The sequence below is a fragment of the Macaca fascicularis genome, chromosome 3 (genome assembly GCF_037993035.2).
Source record: "Macaca fascicularis isolate 582-1 chromosome 3, T2T-MFA8v1.1".
Lineage (NCBI taxonomy): Eukaryota > Metazoa > Chordata > Mammalia > Primates > Cercopithecidae > Macaca > Macaca fascicularis.
The window spans coordinates 117,561,329-117,583,556 of NC_088377.1; the positions used below are offsets into that span (position 1 = coordinate 117,561,329).

The 22,228-nt window shown below is 39.7% G+C and overlaps 1 protein-coding gene and 1 pseudogene across 5 annotated transcripts; both read right to left on the bottom strand.

Moving 5' to 3' along the window:
- Nucleotides 1–5,821: 5,821 nt before the first annotated feature.
- Nucleotides 5,822–11,931, bottom strand: ARL4A (ARF like GTPase 4A). 5 transcript variants are annotated; one of them, XR_012433220.1, is made up of 3 exons: nucleotides 11,057–11,160; nucleotides 6,666–10,619; nucleotides 5,822–6,347 (listed from the first exon to the last, which is right to left on the bottom strand). XR_012433220.1 is itself a non-coding variant. In XM_005550093.5 (2 exons), exon 2 carries the CDS (start codon nucleotides 10,531–10,533, stop codon nucleotides 9,931–9,933), a length of 603 nt encoding a protein of 200 aa, XP_005550150.1. In that variant the 5' UTR covers nucleotides 10,534–10,619; nucleotides 11,750–11,931; the 3' UTR covers nucleotides 8,016–9,930. The 5 variants fall into 5 exon arrangements, 4 of the variants coding, with proteins under 4 accessions (XP_005550150.1, XP_005550149.1, XP_005550151.1 ...); XM_005550093.5 differs by lacking the exons at nucleotides 5,822–6,347; nucleotides 11,057–11,160 and adding an exon at nucleotides 11,750–11,931 and having other exon boundaries at nucleotides 8,016–10,619; XM_005550092.5 differs by lacking the exons at nucleotides 5,822–6,347; nucleotides 11,057–11,160 and adding an exon at nucleotides 11,750–11,931 and having other exon boundaries at nucleotides 8,016–10,622.
- An 833-nt stretch (nucleotides 11,932–12,764) lies between these two features.
- Nucleotides 12,765–13,177, bottom strand: LOC123572336 (centromere protein S pseudogene; annotated as a pseudogene).
- Between the last annotated feature and the right edge of the window lie 9,051 nt (nucleotides 13,178–22,228).

Sequence of the window (22,228 nt, forward strand, 5' to 3'; positions counted from 1 at the left end):
CGAATGCCAACCTTGAAATTCTGTACACAGTGAAAATATCACTTAAAAATAAAACTAAATAAATCTTTTCGGAAACCAAAAAGGAAAGACTCTGTCTTTAGAATCTATACTGAGAAAACACTAAAGGAAGTTCTTCAGACAGAAGAAAAATGATCGCAGATTCCAAAATTAAAGTTTTGCTAGATTTTAGTTCTAATAAACCTATAGAGATTCAAGAAAAAAAATTAGTACAGAAAGGATAAATATGCAAAAAGTAATAATAGTCATGTCTTGAGGATCTTAAATGCGTTGAGCTAAAAATTCATAAACAAAAGCCCACGGGGTGTGGTGGCTCACGCCTGTAATCCCAACACTTTGGGAGGCCAAGGCGGGCAGATCATGAGGTCAGGGGTTTGAGACCCGCCTGGTCAACATGGTGAAATCCCATCTTTACTAAGAATACAAAAATTAGCTGGGTGTGGTGGCACACGCCTGCAGTCCCAGCTACTCGGGAGGCTGAGGCAGGATCGCTTGAACCCTGGAGGTGGAGGTTGCAGTGAGCCTACACTGTGGCAATGCACTCCAGCCTGGGCCACAGTGCAAGACTCTGTCTCAAAAAAATAAAAATAAAAAATAAAATAAAAAGCCTATATATCACAGGGGGAGGCGGGTGGGGGAGGGTGGCAAATACAATTTTAAAAAGCTTTATGTTTTTATATTGTCCAAAAAGTAGAAGTGGTAAATGTACTAATTTACATTAAGCTTTAGTCAGTCAAGGACGTATGCGGCCGGGCGCGGTGGCTCAAGCCTGTAATCCCAGCACTTTGGGAGGCCGAAACGGGCAGATCACGAGGTCAGGAGATCGAGACCATCCTGGCTAACACGGTGAAACCCCGTCTCTACTAAAAATACAAAAAACTAGCCGGACGAGGTGGCAGGCGCCTGTAGTCCCAGGTGCTCCGGAGGCTGAGGCAGGAGAATGGCGTAAACCCGGGAGGCGGAGCTTGCAGTGAGCAGAAATTCGGCCACTGCACTCCAGCCTGGGCGACAGAGCGAGACTCCATCTCAAAAAAAAAAAAAAAAAAAGGATGTCTGCTGTAACTGTGGAATAACAAAAAGAATAGTAAAAGAATGTATAACAATGGGGATAGGGTAAGAATAAAAAAGACTTAATAAATCTAAAAGAAAGAAAGGACATAAAAATAACAAATGGTCAAATGGAAAAATGTGGTAGGTTTAAACAAAATATCAGTAATTTGTAACTAAATATATAAAGACTAAGTAAAAGCAAACTATCATTAAAGATACAATTGTCAGACAGATAAATGCTATATTCTGATTTTGCAACTTCATATCCTGCCATTCTCTCAATTGCTCAACAGTTCTAAGCATACTTAGTCTACTTGGTTCAGTGATTTTCCATCTCAGGGCCCTTGCACGTAAAGTTCCCTCTGCCTGAGATGCTCTTTCTTCTACTCTTTCCATAGCTCTTTAGATAAATAAGAAAAATCTCCAACTACTTTATCCAATGAAAGTCACCCCTATTGTTTTCTCATCCTTAGCCCTCTGTTTCCTTGATAGCACTTTTCACATTTTTTATTTTACTAACTTTTGTCTGATATCACTTTAGAATTAAGTTTCATTTATTTGTTAACTATGCACATATGTGAGTGTTTAGTATGTGCTGTGTAGTTCATAAGAGTTAGGGATATGGCAATGGATAAATACCTGGTCCTTGCGGAGCTTACACTCTAGAGCAGGAAAGAGACAAACTACCCTTCTCTGTTTTGGTGATTGCTATATTCTAAACACCCGGCAGCATGAGGTATTCACATACTTGAGTGAATGTTTGATCTACTTACTAGAAATCATGCCAGATGACTCATAAAGCTTCCTTCATAAATAAACTTGTAAGAGAGAGAATGTCGCCATTTAAAGGTGAAAAGGCTGCAGCTAAGAGAAATTAAGTAGCTTGCATTAAGTTACACAGCTAATACATATCAATACTCTACCTGTATAATTTAAAAGAAACACCCAGTTTCTAACATGAGGAGCTGCTGACAGATTGATCAAGCAAGAAGGACCATTCTTTCTCTATAGAATAGACTGAAGGTGTTTTGCTTATTTGATAAATCAAATGTATCTTGGGCTTAGTCTATTGGTTATAGGCCATTTGGATCTGCCCATTTTCTTCAAGTATTCCTACTGTCATAGGTCTTTGATTTTTCCTTACCATATCTGCTAGTCCTCAAAATAATTGGCTACGATCATTGAAACCTGTGACATTCAAAGTTCTCAAAAGGGTTACAGAAAAAACACCGTAGGCACTAGTTATTAATAGAACTTCATCTCTAAAGCTTTAACTGGTCTCTTGTGAGATGGGCAGGACTACTTGTAAATTTCTAAGATATCACCTATTAAGCCTACAATATATATAAAATTGGTAAAATGAAAAGTGTCTATTCCATATTGCCTTTCCCTGGGGTTACTCAGATTTCCCCTAAGCCATGTGATCTGAGACATCCCTGGATCAGACAGCATTCTCAGTTTTGTTATTATGACATAAATGTCAAGCCAATGAAAAACGTTCCACTATATAGAAGAAAAGGGTCTAAGACAGGTAATGTTTTCCTAGGCCAGTTCTATTTATGATCCCTTTATTCCTGCCACTAAAAGTATTATCCCTCTGGCATCCCCAGCCCACAATTTTTAAGTTCCAAAGCAACGGTTTTTAAATCTGGCTGATCTAGGTATGTTTAAAAGACATCCTACAAAGAGTTGGAATATAAATTACTGGGCCCATTTCCTAAAGATTCCATTCAAAATGTCTGAAGTGAAGTGTAGGAATCTCAAGAGCTCCTTAAGTCATTCTGAAGTATAGCCGGTTTAGAAAAATGTCATTCTAGGGAACTCCATTTTGTCACTCACTCATTTCTGGGTATCTACAGGTAGATGATAGATTAAGGGAAACAAGCACTTTTCATTTGAATACTTAAGAAATACTTCAGCCCACTGGATGCCCACAATTTCTAATCACATGCTGTTTAGTTATTCAGTTTCTGCACCAAAAAGTAACAAAGAAAAAACCCCATAAAACAAATATTCAGATTCTCGTTGACATTACAAAGAGTTGCAACAGGAAAGTAAGAGTTCTTTTTCTATCAGAGGCCTGTTATATATCAGATGTCTTCCATATAAATTACTTGAATTTTCACAAAACAATTCTACTGCTTGAACTGAAAAGAAAAATATTGCCTAGAAAAAATTCCTCATAATTGTGGAAAACATTCATGTATATCAATTTATAAAAGAGAGGTTCCTAAAGTATTCTGTGTAAAATTTTTTATCCCAAATTGAGTATTTAAATATACTTGAAGAACTGTATATATTAGATAAATCAGAGTCAACATTTCTACAAATAAGAGATTTTGTGAAACAAATATACCTAAAACATAGTCCCACAGAAAATAACAATTCTAAGTGACCTTAAAATACAAGAATTTATCTCCAGTGAGATATACCTAAAGGACAAAGGTAACTACAATATTCTTAAATGACTACCAGTCATCCAATTGTTGACAGTAGTATTGCATTGAGATTAAAGTGGAATAAAGCAAATAAGCAAATGTGTGTTGCTCATAATTAGTATTTTTGGTGTGAGTGAAAAGAGAGAATATCGCTGAAACTAAAAAAATGCCTTATCATTCTGAATGTAAATCTTTGAATTGGAGTTATCACTGTGAATTAATAATGTATCTAATCTTAAAAAAATAGAGTTCTAGTACTATCCACTGAAAAGGCCTAGAAACAATGACAAATCCAGTAGTATAGACTGTGGACTCTAAATACCATTTCCTAATACAAGGAACCTGGCATCCTAGGAAAACAGATCTGGGACAGGAAATGTACAGGTTAAGATAGGGACTTTGTGGTAAATGAGAAATCAAAAAAGCCATCCAAAATTACTAGGGTTGTGTGAAAAAGACTCAGTTCTCTCTAAAGATGAGACAATTTATGCATAAATGGGAATAATAAGTTGCAAGAGATAGAAAAATATCAAATATATATATATATGTGTGTATATATATATATATACAGTTTTTTTTTTGAGATGGAGTTTTGCTCTCATCGCCCAGGCTAGAGGGCGATGGCGCAATCTTGGCTCACTGCAACCTCTGCCTCCTGGGTTCAAGCAATCCTCCTGCCTCAGCCTCCTGAGTAGCTGGGACTCCAGGCATGCGCCACCATGCCCAGCTAATTTTCTGTATTCTCACGCCTGCAATCCCAGCACTTTGGGCGGATCATGAGGTCAGGAGTTCAAGACCAGCCTGGCCAACATGGTGAAACCTTGTATCCACTAAAAATACAAAAATTAGCCCCGCATGGTGGCGCATGTCTGTAATCCTAGCTATTGGGGAGGCTGAGGCAGGAGAATTGCTTGAACCCGGGAGAATGAGGTTGCAGTTAACCGAGATCGTGCCATTGCACTCCAGCCTGGTTGAAAGGAGCAAGACTGTCTCAAATAATAATAATAATAATAATAATAGAACTCTAAACACTGGATGGATATTTGGTTATTTTGAAGAAGTATATATTTTTTTACATGTGATAGTGAAAATTTTTAAGTGAATATCTTTTAGACACATATACCAAAATATTTATAAATAAAATGTAATTTCCAGAACTCACTTCAAAATAATCTAGAAGTAGAGGGAAAAGGAAGGTGTCATGGAAGGAAGTGAATGGAAGTATAAAGGAAACCAGATTGACCCTGAGTTGATAACTACTGCAACTAGATGACAGATACTTGGGTGTTTGTTATATTATTCTACTCTTGTATAAGGTTGAAATCTGTCATAATAAAAAGTTAAGATTTTATCTAAAGGTAGACCTTCATTGAAATGAATCAACTTCAACATCTCTCTTCAACCACTAATACAGGTAATCGCCACTTCAGAGCAACATAAACAGGAGACATAAAACGAGACAAAAGACTGAAAGTAACTGGAAAACAACACAGCACACATAATCACCCCCAAACACAACCACCATCACCAACCAGATGTGCCCACAGATACTGCAAATTTCCATTAAATGTTGGCATACAGATTCTTACTATTAGAAAACATTTGTGAATTATAGATAACAATCTTGAGGCATTTTGAAGAACCATAATGTATAGTTTCAAATTTTAATGTCTGAAAAGTGAGGTATTGTATTTTGATGTATGTCTACACCAGAAAATAACTGAGATTTTAAATTAAATTTTGTCTCTTACAGGGAAAGGTAGGATAATATTGTACAATAAATTGGTACTTTAGAAACCTAAGGAAATGATCCATATTTCAAGGGAGTTCAGCATATTTAGACTTTCACCAAGTTCCACCAAGTTGCCATTTTGTGACATGTATGAGTTCACCATGTTATAGTCATTCCCCCGCCAAAACAAGTATTTTCTTTAAATACATCGATCATAAAGTATTCTGGCTATTAATAACTATCCATGGGCCAGGCGCGGTGGCTCACGCCTATAATCCCAGCACTTTGGGAGGCTAAGGCAGGCGGATCACAAGGTCAGGAGATTGAGACCTTCCTGGCTAACACGGTGAAACCCCATCTCTACTCTCTACTAAAAAACAGAAAAAATTAGCCGGGCGTGGTGGCTGGCGCCTGTAGTCCCAGCTACTTGGGAGGCTGAGGCAGGAGAATGGCCTGAACCCGGGAGGCTGAGCTTGCAGTGAGCCGACATTGAGCCACTGCACTCTAGCCTGGGTGACAGAACGAGACTCTTTCTCACAAAAACAAAAACAAAAATAAAAAAACTATCCATTGAATGCTTAAGTGTCAGTTACTCTGCTAAATATCATTGCTTGATTTAATCCTTTTAAATCAAGGTTATACCCCAATGGTAGATATAATCCTCACATTACAAATTAAGAAACTAAGGCTGCAAGTAAATTGCCCCAGATGAAATAATAAACATATTGATTCCTACTGGTTAACAATAGGTCAGTTTTTATCAAATGCTTGGCAATATGTGAAAGTTTATACACGTTATTTCAAACCTCTCAAAATTATGAGACAGTCATTTAACCAGGAGGGCATTCTCATCCTAAGTTTCAAGGAATTTGCTAAAAGGTCATGTGTAATAATGGGAGAGCCAGGATTTGAACACTGATCTGACTCCAAAGCTCATGTCTTTAGCCAGTACATTTAACATCCTCCTAAACTAGCTTCCTGTACAGGTATTCCCTTATTTTTAATATGCACGAACAGAATTGGATACATACTCTGGCTGTGTTTTGTTGAGACTATTACTTCTGATCTTCATAGATTTTAATATTAACATTATGATTCTGCATTGGCACCTTTTTTTTTTTTTTTTTTTTTTTTTGAGACGGAGTCTCGCTCTGTCACCCAGGCTGGAGTGCAGTGGCCGGATCTCAGCTCACTGCAAGCTCCGCCTCCCGGGTTTACGCCATTCTCCTGCCTCAGCCTCCCGAGTAGCTGGGACTACAGGCGCCTGCCACCTCGCCCGGCTAAGTTTTTGTATTTTTAGTAGAGACGGGGTTTCACTGTGTTACCCAGGATGGTCTCGATCTCCTGACCTCGTGATCCGCCCGTCTCGGCCTCCCAAAGTGCTGGGATTACAGGCTTGAGCCACCGCGCCCGGCCTGCATTGGCACCTTATATTGGTTCATATTAAGGCTTAGACACTCTAGTATTCCATAACACCAGGATCTATTTCCAGAATGTTCTGCCAAATTTAGACCTTAAAGGTAAAATTCCAGCTTCAAATGATGGTGTACTCAAGATTCTCAATTGCATCAGCTGAATGCTGTTTTACATCATCTAAAGTTTGATAAAACATTTTTTTTGCATCTTTATTATCGCTGATGAAATCACTGTTTACATTACAGAGGAAATTGTTATGTTAAATAGAACCTTGAAATACCAAAGATTTCCTTCAACATCACCATGAAGTATTAATGGAACAATCCTTGTGTCAAATGCCTTGTACAGGCTGGGCATGGTGGCTAATTTCTGTAATCCCAGCACTTTGGGAGGCTGAGGCAGGAGGATCACCTGAGGTCAGGAGTTTGAGAACAGCCTGGCCAACATGGTGAAACCCCCTCTATTAAAAATAAAAATTAGCTGGGCGTGATGGTGTACCTGTAATCTCAGCTGCTTGGGAAGCTAAGACAGGAGAATCACTTGAACACAGGAGGCAGAGGTTGTAGTGAGCTAAGATTGTGCCACCACACTACAGCCTGGGCAAGAGAGCAAGACTTCGTCTCAAAAAGAAAAAAAAATTGCCTTGTACAAACAAAGTCTATGCCTTTCCCTCTGTTCATGAACCATCATTCATTTACAGACTAGTAATTCTTCTTATACATATATTAATAACTTCATTTATTGTCTCCCAATATTTAATTCATTTTTCCATGATTAAGTCTTAGTAAACTTCTGATGGTTTAAGAACACCATTTATAAGCCATTTTAAGAACTCTGCACATTTTTAAAATTAATTATCTTTATCAAAAGGTTTTTTCTTAAACTTTGTTCTTTGATATTAATTTGGATTCAGTTGAGCAGTCCTTAATATTTTGTATTAAACCAAGTAACTTCAAATACAAGAAAATATTTTAGAAATATGCACTAGAAAAGGTGCACCATAATAGAAAACTAGATATAAAAGCATAGTCTAAACTCTTCAGGATTTAAAGACTCATTATCCTATGGTGCTACTAACTAGAATAGGGGGTAGGAAACTTGAACTTAGCATGCTAGAAAATCTTATGATGGGTTTTATAGCTGAAATTGTCTTCTATAAATCAGTTTGTACAGTGTTCATGCCATTTTGTCTTTGTTTTTGCCCATTAAATATGAAAAACTTAGATAACATTAATTTGCTTACGTTCTTAGGCTACAAAGGGTCAACACACAAGCTTTTGAAATAGTTAAAAACAGCACTATTTTATATAGTAGGTAGACAGAAAGTACAGGCAAACTGAAAAATCTAATTGATACACTGATTTTTTTTTTCCAGCAAGCTTTATTAATCCATCATGGATCTACTCATGTTTGCAGCAGATACCATGATTTCATTACCAGTGAAGGGAGAAAAAAAAAGAAAAAAGAAAATAGCCTTCAATGCCTGTCACATCTAAGCAGATCTAAACTACTATGGGACTAAACAGCCTAGCTGGTCAGTTGTTATTTCACATCTAATTAAAAGCTTCAGCAAAAGTGGAAATACATTAAAATTCAAAATCTAATACTGTTCTCCTAGTGCCTCAAGCAGTTTATTGGTAGTAATTATCCACATTTCTATAAACATTCTAAGTGACCATCACTAGTGCAGGAATATTTAACATATGAAGTCTCCACATGAAGCTACTTCATTCATTTTGTGTGACACAAGAATCAAGGTTCCAAACACTCAGTTATGCCACTAAAAAAAACCAAAAAAACAAAAAACAAAAAACAAAGCCAAAACAAATCCTGCTAGCAAAATGCATTTCTTTCAGTGATTTTTCAGAACCAACAGCTGTTGCTTTAGACATAAAAAATAAGCTGATTTAGTAATATATGGTCACTGGAAGTAAGTCTCTATCTGTAGATAAGAATTAGATAAAGGTCTTTCCTCCTTATAGAGCTTTTTATCCAATGTAAACAGCACCACTGAATTTTCATAAAACAGGTTTGTTACTTTCCCCTCATTTTCTATAATTGTAATTCTTATCTGCCATACTGTTACCATTTCTTCCTCTCTATAATCAGGACTGGACAGCCCATGTAATACTGTTCAATTTGTAAACAAAAAAATTAAAGCTCAGAACACATACAGGGTATCTTTTACATTTTCATTCTACAGCGCATCTTTTACATTTTCATTCTACAGCGCATCAGGTATATTTATAAAGCTTTTGCTCTTCCCAACACACTACAAAAATATATAAAAACCACATTTGTTTTCAGCCAGCAAATATTAATAAAGCAAATATCTCATAACTGGAATATTTTAGAGACCACATATTTTAATTACATCCTCTTGACTAAATCATTAATTTCCTTCTTCATAAATCCATATATGTATCCAGTGCATATTTATTAGTTTACATGCCCATATTTACTATGAATGAGTCAATTATTTTAGGTTCTTCAAGAGAAAGTGCTTCTGACAACAAACTATTTCTATAATAGCCCTAAATCCCCCAAAAAGTTGTTTTAAACCTGTGTAGAACGATGCATAGCTATTTCTAAAAAGTAAGACTACACACCAAAACATGCTTTGTCAGGAAAACTAATCCATGCACTTGAATACACCCCAAATATCTTATTTTTATTAAAGGCAGACCAACTTAAACATTGTCTAGAATTAAGCTATACCATTAAATTACTTGATTCCAGAAAGCGTCAAAAATCATTTGGCCAAAACTTAAAAAATACTCCTTGTTCCTTACTTCAAAAAAGGACTGGTTGGACCAATGTGATCAGTATAACTGCATATATGTTAATCTACCTTAACATTTCCATCGATTAGCACTTGATCATTACAAAGCCTTGTATGCAGTTTTCTTGCAAAGGCTTCCCCCGCAAAAAGATATAAGCACAAAACACTAGGCAGACACTCTTGAAAGTTTTATTTCACTAACTTCAGGCCAAATTTCCACAACTGTGTTCTGGTCAATTTCCTATCCTTGCTTGGCTTCCCCAAATGCTAGTACCAAAAGATTTGTGGGGTAGGGAGAAGAGACCACTTTAAGAAGCACTGCATTTACTCATCTTCCACAAGGCAACAGAGTTGGGCATCTGATTGTTCAACAAAACAAAGCTTTAATAGCATCCAGGAGGGCAGACAGGCAAACCAGGTTGTAGACACTCTTCTATTTGTCAAAATCAGACCAGAGAAAACCTACTCCACACAGATATAATAGGTATTGATATTCATCTTTTCTTTTTCTGTTGCCGCAACATTTTTCTTCTTTTAATGATCATATCATGTAGTTTCTCAAGTCCTTCCTTTAGGCCATCTCCTATGATTGCACAGGTAGGCTGCAAATGCCAAGGAGTTGATGAGCTCAGTTCACCCATTGCTAACAATTTCTCAATTTCTGAAAGAGACAATGAGTTCCTCAAGTCTTGTTTGTTAGCAACTATAAGTACAGGGACTCCTTGATTTTCTGATATCCTAGTTATTTTGTGAAGTTCAGTTTTGGCTTCCTCCATCCTTTCGACATCAACAGAGTCCACAACAAATACAATGCCATCTGTGCATCTGGTATATGACTTCCACAGTGGCCTTAACTTCTCCTGACCACCTACATCCCAGAAGTGAAACGTGACTGTTTTAGAATTTCCCAAGGTTACCTTAATTTTCTCAGTGTTAAATCCTTTGGTAGGTACGGTATTTACAAATTCATTGAACTGCAGCCTGTATAAGACAGTTGTCTTTCCAGCACAGTCCAAACCCAGAATAACAATGTGGAAGGACTGAAATGAAGGCAGGCTGGACAGGATAGAAGTCTGGTCTGATAGCCCATTCCCCATTTCCAGGTGCAAATAAATGTCCCAAATTGAAGTGCTTTTCTCTTCTCGCTTTAGAACTTCTCTTGGTAGCTGATTCAGCTATAAGACTGCTGGGAGAGGGAAGAAATAATAAGTTATTCTCCTGAAATAATACATTAAAACAGGTTTTCTCTACTTTGCTAAAATAAACAACACGAAGAACTTACAACAACTTGCTTCGCTAAACCAGACGAGATATGAAACGTACATGAAAACACACACAATTCAAGACAAACGATGGAATAACAGTGATTGAAATTATCTGGTTTACTTAAATTGCAGTAATATGTACGTTTTTCTCCTGGGCCCCCAAACCTCAAAGACCTCATTCTGGAAAGAACCCAGTTAACAGTATGTGGTCTAAGTGGCCATAACCACAAAGTGCCTATTTGGCAGAAAACTCATAAGCTGATAGTCCTATCTTGGGAATCTAATTCCACATACTTAACAGCATACCCAAGATCACTATTACCTCCTAACCCTTCCAAAATAACAACGTTCTCACCTCCCGATCCGGAGTCTGGGTCCAAATGAGAAAGCATTGGCAAGCGTTTCCACGCAGGGATAAGCACCCCCACGTCTTTCCAGCTTAGCTCTCCAAGCAGCTCTGGCAGTTATCGCACTAGAAACCTTGGACTCAGACTCCGACCACGCCCACTCCTCCCGGTCCACCCATGATCCCAAATCCCATTGGTCACCCGCATCAGGGTAGCCATGCAACTCCCGCCCCCGCTCCGTAATTGGTGAGGGTAACTGCCACTCCCAGCACGGCGGAGCTGGGCTCTCTCTCGGTCCACCGGCACCACCTGTTGCCCTTAAGTTAGAAAAGGCGGCGTTCTCGGAGGGAGCCGAGCAGCCGCTGCAGGTGAAGGGGAGCCTCGGGCGGTCAGGTCACCGCCAGGCTGCCGGCTCCGTTCGGCCCGGCGCACCTGCAGCGCAGCCAGGGCGCCAACCTGAGGCTCTCACATCCGGGGCCCGCAGTCACCGCCAACGCGTTAACCCTTTGTCCGCAGGCCCGAGGGTGCCGGCTGTGACCGCGCGGGCCCCTGAGGTGCTAGAGATGAGACCTGGCGCGCCCGCTAGGGTAAGCCCACCTTCCCCGGAGCGGGATCCCTTCACCCTGCCCCTCCGCACACAATCGGCTCTTCTCCCTCGACAGGGCGTGGCCGCCGCGGCAGCCCACCCAGCCGCAGCTCACCTGACTAACCGTCCTTCCTTCGCTTCACTCAACGTTTCTCCCAGCCGCTGGGGAGGCGCGCTGATACCTGTTCCCTGGCACCAGGAAGGCGTGGGCGATGGCGGAGGACTGGGCGCCTGGCGGGCGCCGCGCGCCAGGCTGCCCTAACGGTGCTCGCCCAGCAGCTCCACGCGACAGTCCCCGCCCCCTCCCGCGCGCCGCCCGGGCGCCGGCCTGTTGGGGGCGCGCAGGAGCCGCGTCTCCTAGCAACGCCAAAACAAGGTCGAGTTCGAATCGGCCTAGCGCTGGCTGCCCGCGAGGTCGGATGGGACTTCCGGCCTCACCCCTGAGCTGTTGCTCCCGGTATCCCTGTCTGTGGCGGCCCGCCAGCCTGGCACGATTCCCCACCGCCCCCCCCGGCACGGCCTTTCCTCGGGGCGCCTAGGGCATCTGCGGGGCAGCCGCCAAGTGATGCGAGGTTAGGGATTCCGTAGTTCACGGGTTACGGGTGGTCCCGTGTATATCGAGGTGACGTGGAGGTCCCCAAGTAGTTGGCCTTAAGCGGCCTGGGTTGGCTGGGCTGGTAACTGTGCCTGCCTTCGCTTTTTGTAGAGCAAGTGAACGCGCTCTCTCACGTGGTTCTAGCAGCATCCCTGGGAGCTGGCGACAGATAGAAATATTCCAGTTTGACACATAAGGAAATACACTCTGAAAGATGAAAGATGTTTCTTTTTTTCTTTTTCTTTCAAATTGCTCACGCAATTTTAATTGCGATAATTTCCGATATACCATTCAACTAAACAATTTGCATATGCTGTAGTGAGACATGGGAGTAAGAGTATTTTGCTTGAGTGTCCAGTTCTCTTTAAAACCAGCGTTTGCAGTTAACGACTTGGAAAATACAATACAAAAAGCCATCTAGCCTTTTTTTAAAATCTCTATTTATCCCTTCAAAATTCCCTTTGTGGCCATATACATACTAGGTGGCTCTACCTGCAGAAAGCTGCATTTTCCAAGCAGCGAGAGAGTTTAATCCTTAACTTTCCTGTACTCCTGCCTCTGCTGGCTCCTTTGCATTTTTGTTTGCATCCTCTTCTTTGTCTTCTGTGCCTTTCGTTCTAGGTTAATCTGAGCAAGCTCTTCACTTTTGTCTGTGATATATTTTAGCAGTGAATTACTCCTTCTGGCTAAGAGCTTCACATCTTCAGTGTTAATGGTGGTTCTTTTCGCATGTCTTGCACACATTTCTAGATCTTGCACTGTCGAAAAGTTAGCTCCAAAATTGCTGCAATGATAAGTTTGCTGAACTGCATCTCTGCCCAATGCCACTTCCTCGCAAAGACAACCCACAGTGTAGTGCAATGCTGCTTCCTTGGGCCTCTGTTGGTAAGAAAATGGCTAAGAAAATCCCTGCTGCTCTTCCGCCTCCATTTCCTCCTTCATCAGAACGGGGAGGCAAACGCACGGAAAGGAAAGAGGCTGTGGGGCAGCGGCCAGATTGGATTTTCCCTCCGCAGCCCTAAAGGGATGTTTCTAATGACCCAAGGAAAATTAGCGGTGGTCCTAAAACTGTTCATCTAAGTCTACTAGTCATCAAATGCAAAATGCTTTTCACTGGATGATTCTGACTAAATGTAGTTTTGTCTTTGATCAATAAGTTCACAAATATTTATTGAACACCTAATAGGCTGTAGACACAATTCTGTGTGCTTGTGGATAAAATGGTGAGCAAAACACACTGTCCCTGCCCTTGTGGAATATTGGAGTCTCTATGGATGAATAAATTTATAAAATGTTTTCAGCGGTAATTTCAGGGTTCTTATGACAACTTGCAAAAGAAGTAATGACTTAAAGTTGTAGGAAAGCTTTAGTCGACAAAACATCTTTTTGGTGAAGGCTGTAAGATTGTAACTTGGAAGAACCTATATGGTACACTTTTTTAAAATTGTCCTTTTTTTCTTTTTAAATATAGATTGGAGTTTCCTCAAGAAATATCATAGTTTTTCTCACGACCACTATTGCCAGTGATATGTATTTCTTTTATGACTAGCACAGGAACGTGCATACTTGTCATACTGGATTCTTAAAGTCGAAAACAGCCTGGTGGGAAACCCCACCTCTACGAAAAATACAAAAAATTAGCCGGGCGGGGTGGCAGGCGCCTGTAATCACAGCTACTCAGGAGGCTGAAGCAGGAGAATCACTTGAATCTGGGAGGCGGAGGTTGCAGTGAGCCGAGATCGCGCCATTGCACTCCAGCCTGTGCAACATGAGCGAAACTCTGTCTCAAAACAAACAAACAAACAAAAAAAAAAAGAAAAAAGCAACGTAAAATCCTAAGTTCTAAGCACAATGCATAATTTCAAGACAGCCACACTAATTTTGGGAATAAAACCTAGAAACATCAAATGGCATATTCAATTAATTATATTGATCTATTATAAACTATAATTAATCTATTATAAACTAAGGATTGCCTGATTATTTATAATTGTGAAATCTCATTAGCCATTCACATAATCAGCAAATAATTGATAAAGGGCTTAGTGCAATACCCTATTTCCTTTTCTTGGAAATTCAACAGGGATTCTTTATTAAACTGGAATAACTTGCAGATCCTCCTTAAGTCAAGAATTTAGAGCAAGAAAATTCTATGGCCACCCGCTGTTTACAGTAGTTTTGAAACCAGTAGGCCCTTCCAGTATTCCTTGCATAGTCTTCCCTGGAGCAAAAAGGGGAAAAAGGAAAACAAAAACACTGAGGGCTTCCAATCTTGCAGAATCACCCTCAGTGAATTGCACTTTCATGTTATACTCTAGGTTTTAAAACTACAGTAGTCGTTGGCAAACTGCAGCCTATAGGTCAAATTCAGGAGGTAAGAATGGTTTTTACATGTTTAAAGGCTGGAAGAGAATGGATAAGAAAAGAATATGCAATCAAGATAATCTGTGCCCCCTCCCCCCAACAACACACACATACAAAATAAATGTGCTCTCTGCTTCTGTAGAAAAATGTTTGGTATGCCTGTTCTCTCTCTCTCTCTCTCTCTCTCTCTCTCTATATATATATATATAAACCATATGAAAACAACAACAAATGATACTAAAAGCAATAGAATTTGTGGAACACAAAGTTCACTTTGTTTCATGATCTTATAGAAGACCCATTCAGAGATTTTACTTATATTCTATGCCAGAAAAAAATCCCTTTAGGCTGTAGCTTGTAAACAGTGCTTCAGTGCCCTGGGGTGCCTCGGAATTCCTAGGGGTTCTGTGGGATAGTTTAACTTTTTGAGGGAAACACAGTGACATCTGTTGGACCATATTAATAACTACAAATATCAAGTTTGGATCTATCAATTTCATAAATAGAAAGGTTGGGTATTTATTTTAGCCTGAGGTACCATTAAAAAATTACTGAGGCACTAGGGCTTCTGGGAACCTTGCCTTTAATTATGGTTTTCCAAACTTGGCCAATGATGAGAAAGAATCACCTGTTAATGCTTGTAAATGTATAGATTCCTGGTTCCTCCTGTTTCAGACCCCCCAAATCAGAATCATCAGGAGAGGAGTCAGTGATCTGTATTTTAAGTAAGTATTTCAGATAATTAATGATTAGACACTTAGAAGAAATACTAATCATAAGAAATGGGTAAGTTTTCTCCTTTTAAATAACTACAACTGAGTACTTTGATTCTCTTTTTGAATTAAATATCAGGACCCATATCAAATCTGATGCCTGTGTTCTCACTTTTAAGTAGAAGCTAAACAATGGATACACATAGACATATAGAGTGGAATCATAGACATTGGTGACTTCAAAAGGTGAAACGGTGGGAGAAGGGTGAGGGATGAAATACTACCTATTGGGTACGGTGTACACTATTTGGGTGATGGGTACACTAAATGCCCAGACTTCACTACTACACGATATATCCATGTAACACAACTGCACTTATACCCCCTGAATCTATGAAAATAATAATTAAAAATCAGATGCATGTGGCATTCTTCTTCTCTTCCATAGCCTGATTTTTTATGATAGACATAAGTTAAGCATGTACATACTGAAATAGTGTCTTTCCTTACCTTTGTCACAGCATGTGTATGTGTGTGTATGTGTATAGATAATATAGATGTATATGTTTAGGGTACCTCACTTTAGTAGTTTCCATGCATATTTATTATGAGAATAATAGAGAATTTATTAGAGAATTATTGAGAGGGATATAAACATTGATTCCCTTGTATCACTTTATTATCATCCTTGCTAAACACATGGCCTTCCTCTTTTAGTTCCTGTTTTGGTTGACGGCAGTTTATTCAGTAGTCCCAAGTGGAAATTTCAGGGCCATGTAAAAAATTCTCCTATATCCCACTTATGATTAGCTATCAAGCTCCCTTTAGTTCATGTTTTTCCGTTCCTATTTCCACTACTTGCATCTGGTTTTTGTGACCTCTCACCTATACTAATTTACCTCCTAACTGATTTTTCAGCTAAAAAGCAGTGGAGCAGGAGTTTGTTTCCTGTGTCTGGCTCCAAGTCTCTTAACAACTGTATTCTAGGGAGTTCACAATTAGGGTAATTCATTTTGATCCATGGCAGCATAGAGCCAGGGTACAATTTTTGATAAAACTTTAAAAAGAGGATGTCGGAAGGGAAGTACAACCCAAAATTCACTAGAAATGGGTCCTAGATAAGAGTTTTCAGAGTCCACAAGTCTAAACCCTCCTCCTGAACTTCTTTTATGGACAGCTTCAAGGCCTAGCTCCACCCAGTTCCAAGTCACAGGACAGTTTGCCCCTTCCTCTGGAAAAGCCTTCACATGCCTCTCCATACCTGAGTGCAGGTCCAACTGCCAAGAAGCCCAGTGGTAAAAAGGCATCATGCCACACTACAAGAGGCAGATCCAAAGTTAAGAAATAGGGACCTAGAAAGTGAGTCTTGTGTAGTGTGGCATGATGCCCTTTTACCACTGGGCCTCAGAAGTCAAAGCATAAGGAGTGAGATGTGAAAGGAAAGCAGCTTTTTTTTCAAATGCTGACAGGTGGAAGAATGGCTGGGCTCAGGCCTCAAAGGAGCCATCTCTAGCTTTAGGCTGGGGAAAGGAGTTTTAAAAGGGGAACTTGGAATGGAGGCATGTGGGAGTGGTGCTGGGTACAAGGTCTATGTGTCTTGTTCTGGTGGCTGTCTTGAGTCATGGTCTACCTGGAGTGCAGGTTGGCATCAGAGTCTCAACAATGGCCAGGTTGTAGATTAACCACCTTGAGGTGATCTCTGGAATTTCACAACTGGGTCTTTGTGTCTAGTTTGTCTTAAGATTAGGCCCTGGGGCTGGGGCTGGTGGCTCACGCCTGTAATCCCAGCACTTTGGGAGGCCAAGGCGGACAGATCATTTGAGGTCAGGAGTTCGAGACTAGCCTGGCCAACATGGTGAAACCCCGCCTCTAATAAAAATACAAAAATTAGCCAGGTGAGGTGGTGGGCACCTACAATTCCAGCTACTCAAGAGGCTCAGGTGGCAGAATCCCTTGAACTCTGGAGGTGGAGGCTGCAGTGAGTTGAGACCATGCCACTGCACTCCAGCCTGGGCAACAGAGTGAGACTGTCTCAAAACAAACAACAACAAAAAACTTTAGCCCCTGCAACTTCTAAGTAAGCACATAATTAGATAAGTGTCTGGTGGGAAGGGCCCAGAGACAGAGTTTTAAAGTATGTTTTAAGGCTAAAAGCAGGAAAGGAAAAAAGTTTCAATATACATTTTGAAGCTAAACAACTTGGTTACACTGGGATGACTGACAGAACATCCAGTCCAACAGGGCCTCAATAGGGGCCACATCAGAACAAATGAGTCCTAATTCTTTCCAGCTTTAACTAATATTGTGTGTTATATTTTATTTCTACAGTCCAGATCTGTGCACACTTTTGTACATTTCTGTCTTCTTCCACTAACATTTTAATCCTCTCTGTCACAAGTTTCCATGGCCTCTTGTTAGAGTACTCCAAGGCTCCTTAGGTCTTTATACTTTTTCCTTACGTAATTTTATCCAATACCAGGGATTTAAACAATCTGTATTCTCCCAAATTTTTCTCAACATAGACATCTTTCCTGAACTCTACAAATGAATGGCAGATAAGCATCTCAGCCCCTAAACCTGTTCTTTTCACTCAATATTTATCTCATTCATTAGAACTCAATATATCTACATCCTCATACATCATACATGACCCCTCAGCAAGTCCTCTTGACACACATATTCAAACCTGACCACTTCTCACCACCACCACTGCTCTGTCTCTGCTGCCCATCAAATTCCAGAGCCTCTCATGTAGTCTCTGTGCTTCCGAGGGTAAGCTCTTTCTGAGGCTTCAATATCACCTCCTCAGAGAGGCCTTCCCTGAACACCTTATTTAAGGTATCTGCCTTGAACCCTTCTCTCCACCAGAACTCTCTATTCCTTACTCTGCTTTTGTTTTTCTTCTTTGCACTTGTTACTACCTGACATGATTCATATCTGTCTATTGTGTTGGTTCTCTAACTGTCCCCCCTCTTATTTCCTATTGTAAGTTCCAGGAAGCAAGGATGTCAATATTGTGTGCTACCTTATCCCCCGTATTTACAGTGATGTGTGTGTGTGGCACACAGTAAGAATTCAGTGGATTTATTGAGTGAATGCTTATTATCCTAAGAATAACTACTCAAACAAGAATCCACAGACCTCCACAAAAAAAGGATAGTTTTTTTTTTTTTTTTTTTCTGAGATAGTTTCACTCTTATTGCCCAGGTTAGAGTGCAGTGGCACAATCTTGGCTCACTGGAACCTCTGCCTCCTGGGTTCAAGTGATTCTCCTGCCTCAGCCTCCCGAGTAGCCAGGATTATACATGTGTGCCACCATGCTCAGCTAATTTTTGTGTTTTTAGTAGAGATGGGGTTTCACCATGTTGGCCAGGCTGGTCTCAAACTCCTGACCTCAGGTGATCTGCCCACCTTGGCCTCCCAAAGTACTGGGATTACAGGCGTGAGCCACCATGTCCGGCCAAAAAAAGTGTTAGTTTTGAAGGCAAATGTTCATACAGAGAAAATACAAATGACATATACCTATTTATTCTTAAATAGGCATGAATCCTGGAGAAACCACTTTGAATGCAATAGTACACAATAGAATGCCTAGCTTTTCAATGTAAAATATCTGCATTAACAGTTACTTCACTATTAGTAAAACCAATAGTCAGGTACTTGTTATGTTTTTATACCTAATGGTCCCATTCAAGGGGTTTTCTAGGCTGGGTGTGGTTGCTCACACCTGTAATCCCAGCACTTTGGGAGGCCAAGGCAGGCGGATGACCTGAGGTCAAGAGTTCAAGACCAGCCTGGCCAATATGGTGTAACCTCGTCTCTACTAAAAATACAAAAACCAATCAGCTGGGCGTGGTAGCACGAGCCTGTAGTCCCAGCTACTCAGGGAGGCTGAGGCAGGAGAATCGCTTCAACCCAGGAGGTGGGGTTTGAATGAACTGAGATCGTGCCACTGCATTCCAGCCTGGGTGACAAAGGGAGACTCTATCTCGAAAAAAAAAAAAAAAAAAAAAATTAATAAAGGGGGGGTTTCTAAATCCTAAGAGCAGGAGGCCCCAAGGGAATATTCAGACTTGTACAACTTCTAAGGCAGAAACTAATTATAATTTTGAGAAAAATAATTTTTCTCTACCTTCAAACCATCAATGTTTAACTCACATTTCAGCCAGATTTTTTCTGTTTTAAGCATTTCTGGTTTAAACATTTTTTTTGTTTGTTTTTATCCAATATTTGTTTGTTTTATTACTGTTGGTTATCTTGTGGTAGGGGTGAAGGCACAAATATCAGAGTGCATATGATTAGCACTATCACACTATTCCCTTTGAACAAGAAGTGAAAAAATCATTTTATCACCATGAGTTGGGAATGGGCAGAAATTTCCTTTTAATTTCATAAAATGTATTCCTTATACATTTATCTGTCTAGATAAAGCAAAATGACTCTTACTACCAAGGGTTCATATGTGCCTGATATATAACAATCACTGTTCAAATGATTGTTTAGAACAACCATATATAATTGCAAGTGCTCCCTCCTTGTGAAAAACAGAATAAAACTGGGCATGGTGGCTCACGCCTGTAATCCCAGCTACTTGGGAGACTGAGGCAGGAGAATCGCTTGAACCTGGGAGGCAGAGGTTGCAGTGAGCCGAGATTGTGCCACTGCACTCCAGCCTGGGCAACAAGAGAGAAAATCCATCTCAAAAAAAAAAAAAAAGAGAAGAGAAAAAAAAGAAATTAGACAACTAATTTCAAATTATCTAATATAAACCATCTGCATAGTTAATGAGGGAAATTTAGTTTTTGCTCAAAAGAGAATTTGTATCATAGCACTTCGGGAAGTTTTATTTAAGACAAAATATTTTGATATCTAATGAAATGATACAGAGTAGAAATATTGCGTCAAATACCAACCACCCCCAATTTTTAAAGGATTCCTAACAATTTTAGATATCTTTAAATGAACTCTATGGATATATACAAAACAAATAAACAACATATTAGTTCTTTTTGCAAGGGACTACCCACTGAGTAAGTTCATTAAGACAATTTAGAAAGACCATGGCCTAAGATTCTAGGGAAAATAATGGGAAGAGAAAGTTTTATTATATTTCTCTTAAACCTATTTTATTTATTAATTCACTTATTTAAAGACAAATTCCACAAACATGTTATAAAGCAGTGGGCTAGTACTGGAACATACACTTAGAAAACTGTAACTTGGCCAGGCGTAATGGCTCATGCCTGTAATCCCAGCACTTTGGGAGGCTGAGGTGGGCGGATCATGAGGTCAACAGATTGAGACCATCCTGGCCAACATCGTGAAACCCCATCTCTACTAAAAATACAAAAATTAGCTGGGGATGGTGATATGTGCCTGTAGTCCCAGCTACTCAGGAGGCTGAGGCAGGAGAATCGTTTGAACCCAGGAGGCTGAGGTCGCAGTGAGCCAAAATTGCGCCACTGCACTCCAGCCTGGCGACAGAATGAGACTCCATCTCAAAAAAAAAAAAAAAAAAAAAACTATAACTCGACCTTTGTCGTATTGAGTGTGTGTGTGTGTGTGCACGTGCGTGCGTGCGTGATTGTTTGTACCTAATGGAAGTGGAGGAGTTGACCAGGTGAGGCAGGTGATAATGTGGAAGACAAAGGATAAATCAAGTAATTTTAATATAATTTATTAATTCTAAGGAAGAAATAACTGATTTATGATGGTCAATAATCTACTTTTTCATTACTTCATAATTAGCATTTGAGGGGCATTTTAAAATTATAAAATGATTATATAATTGGGTCATTTTAAAGTTACAAGTCAAGTAGAATTTTTGTTTCCATTTTGAGTCCTCAGGTACTGATGAAAAACAGCACACTTAACTAGAAACTTTTTTCTTGACGAATGATGAGGAAAGATTAAGAAAAAAATTAAAGTATGTCATATGTATTTGAATATCAACGTATCTATCACTCTATAAATAATATATTTTGGTTGCCTATGGAGAACAAGACAAAACTTAAGTGAGCTTTCCATTGTGGTTCAAAAGTCTAATATACAAAGTCTAATCCAATATACCATTAATACAAAGAGTCTTCTATACCTTAATTTATTTTAAATTTCTACTTGCTATTGTATTTTATGTTTCAGTGTACATTAAGGAAATACTTTATCACAACTGGGATATATATTGAATACCTCAATGCTACCATATGTACAATAGTTATTTTACTTTGATGTTCAAGTTGCTGGGCATAGGCAAATCCAAATTATTTTTTATGGCTAAAAATATAAGTGATGGTTATTGAAATGACTAGCGTGTCAAAATGTCACATGTACAAAATGTCATGGTGATATGGTTTGGCTCTGTGTCTCCACCCAAATCTCATGTCAAATTGTAATCTTCAATGTTCAGGGAGGGACCTGGTGGGAGGTGATTGGATCATGGAAGTAGTTTCTAATGGTTTAGCACCATCCCCTTAGTGGTGTTTCATAATAGAGTTCTCAAGAGACCTGGTTGTTTGAAAGTGTATAGTATATCCCCCTTCATTCTGTCACCATGTGAAGATATGCTTGCTTCCTCTTCGCCTTCTGCCATGATTGTAAGTTTCGGGAGGCCTCCCAGCCATGTTTCCTGTACAGCCTTGGGAACCATGAGCCAATTAAGCCTCTTTTCTTTATAAATTACCCAGTCTCAGGTATTTCCTTATAGCAATGTGAAAATGGACTCATACACACAGTTAATTCTAAAATGAGATGTTAATAGTAAGTGGATAGAAAATGATTCATGAATAAACCTGTCCTCAACAAACTTAGTCAAATCAGGATAACAATAATCCAGTGTAGAAAAGGATAAGAGCTATAGCAAGGGTATACACTGAAGAAAATCAAAATAATTTCACTCCAAAGCATGGCTCCCTAGTATAATGAG

Bases quoted from the DNA above. Each gene is read 5' to 3' on its own strand.
- ARL4A (XM_005550093.5), bottom strand. From the start codon at position 10,533: ATGGGGAATGGGCTATCAGACCAGACTTCTATCCTGTCCAGCCTGCCT.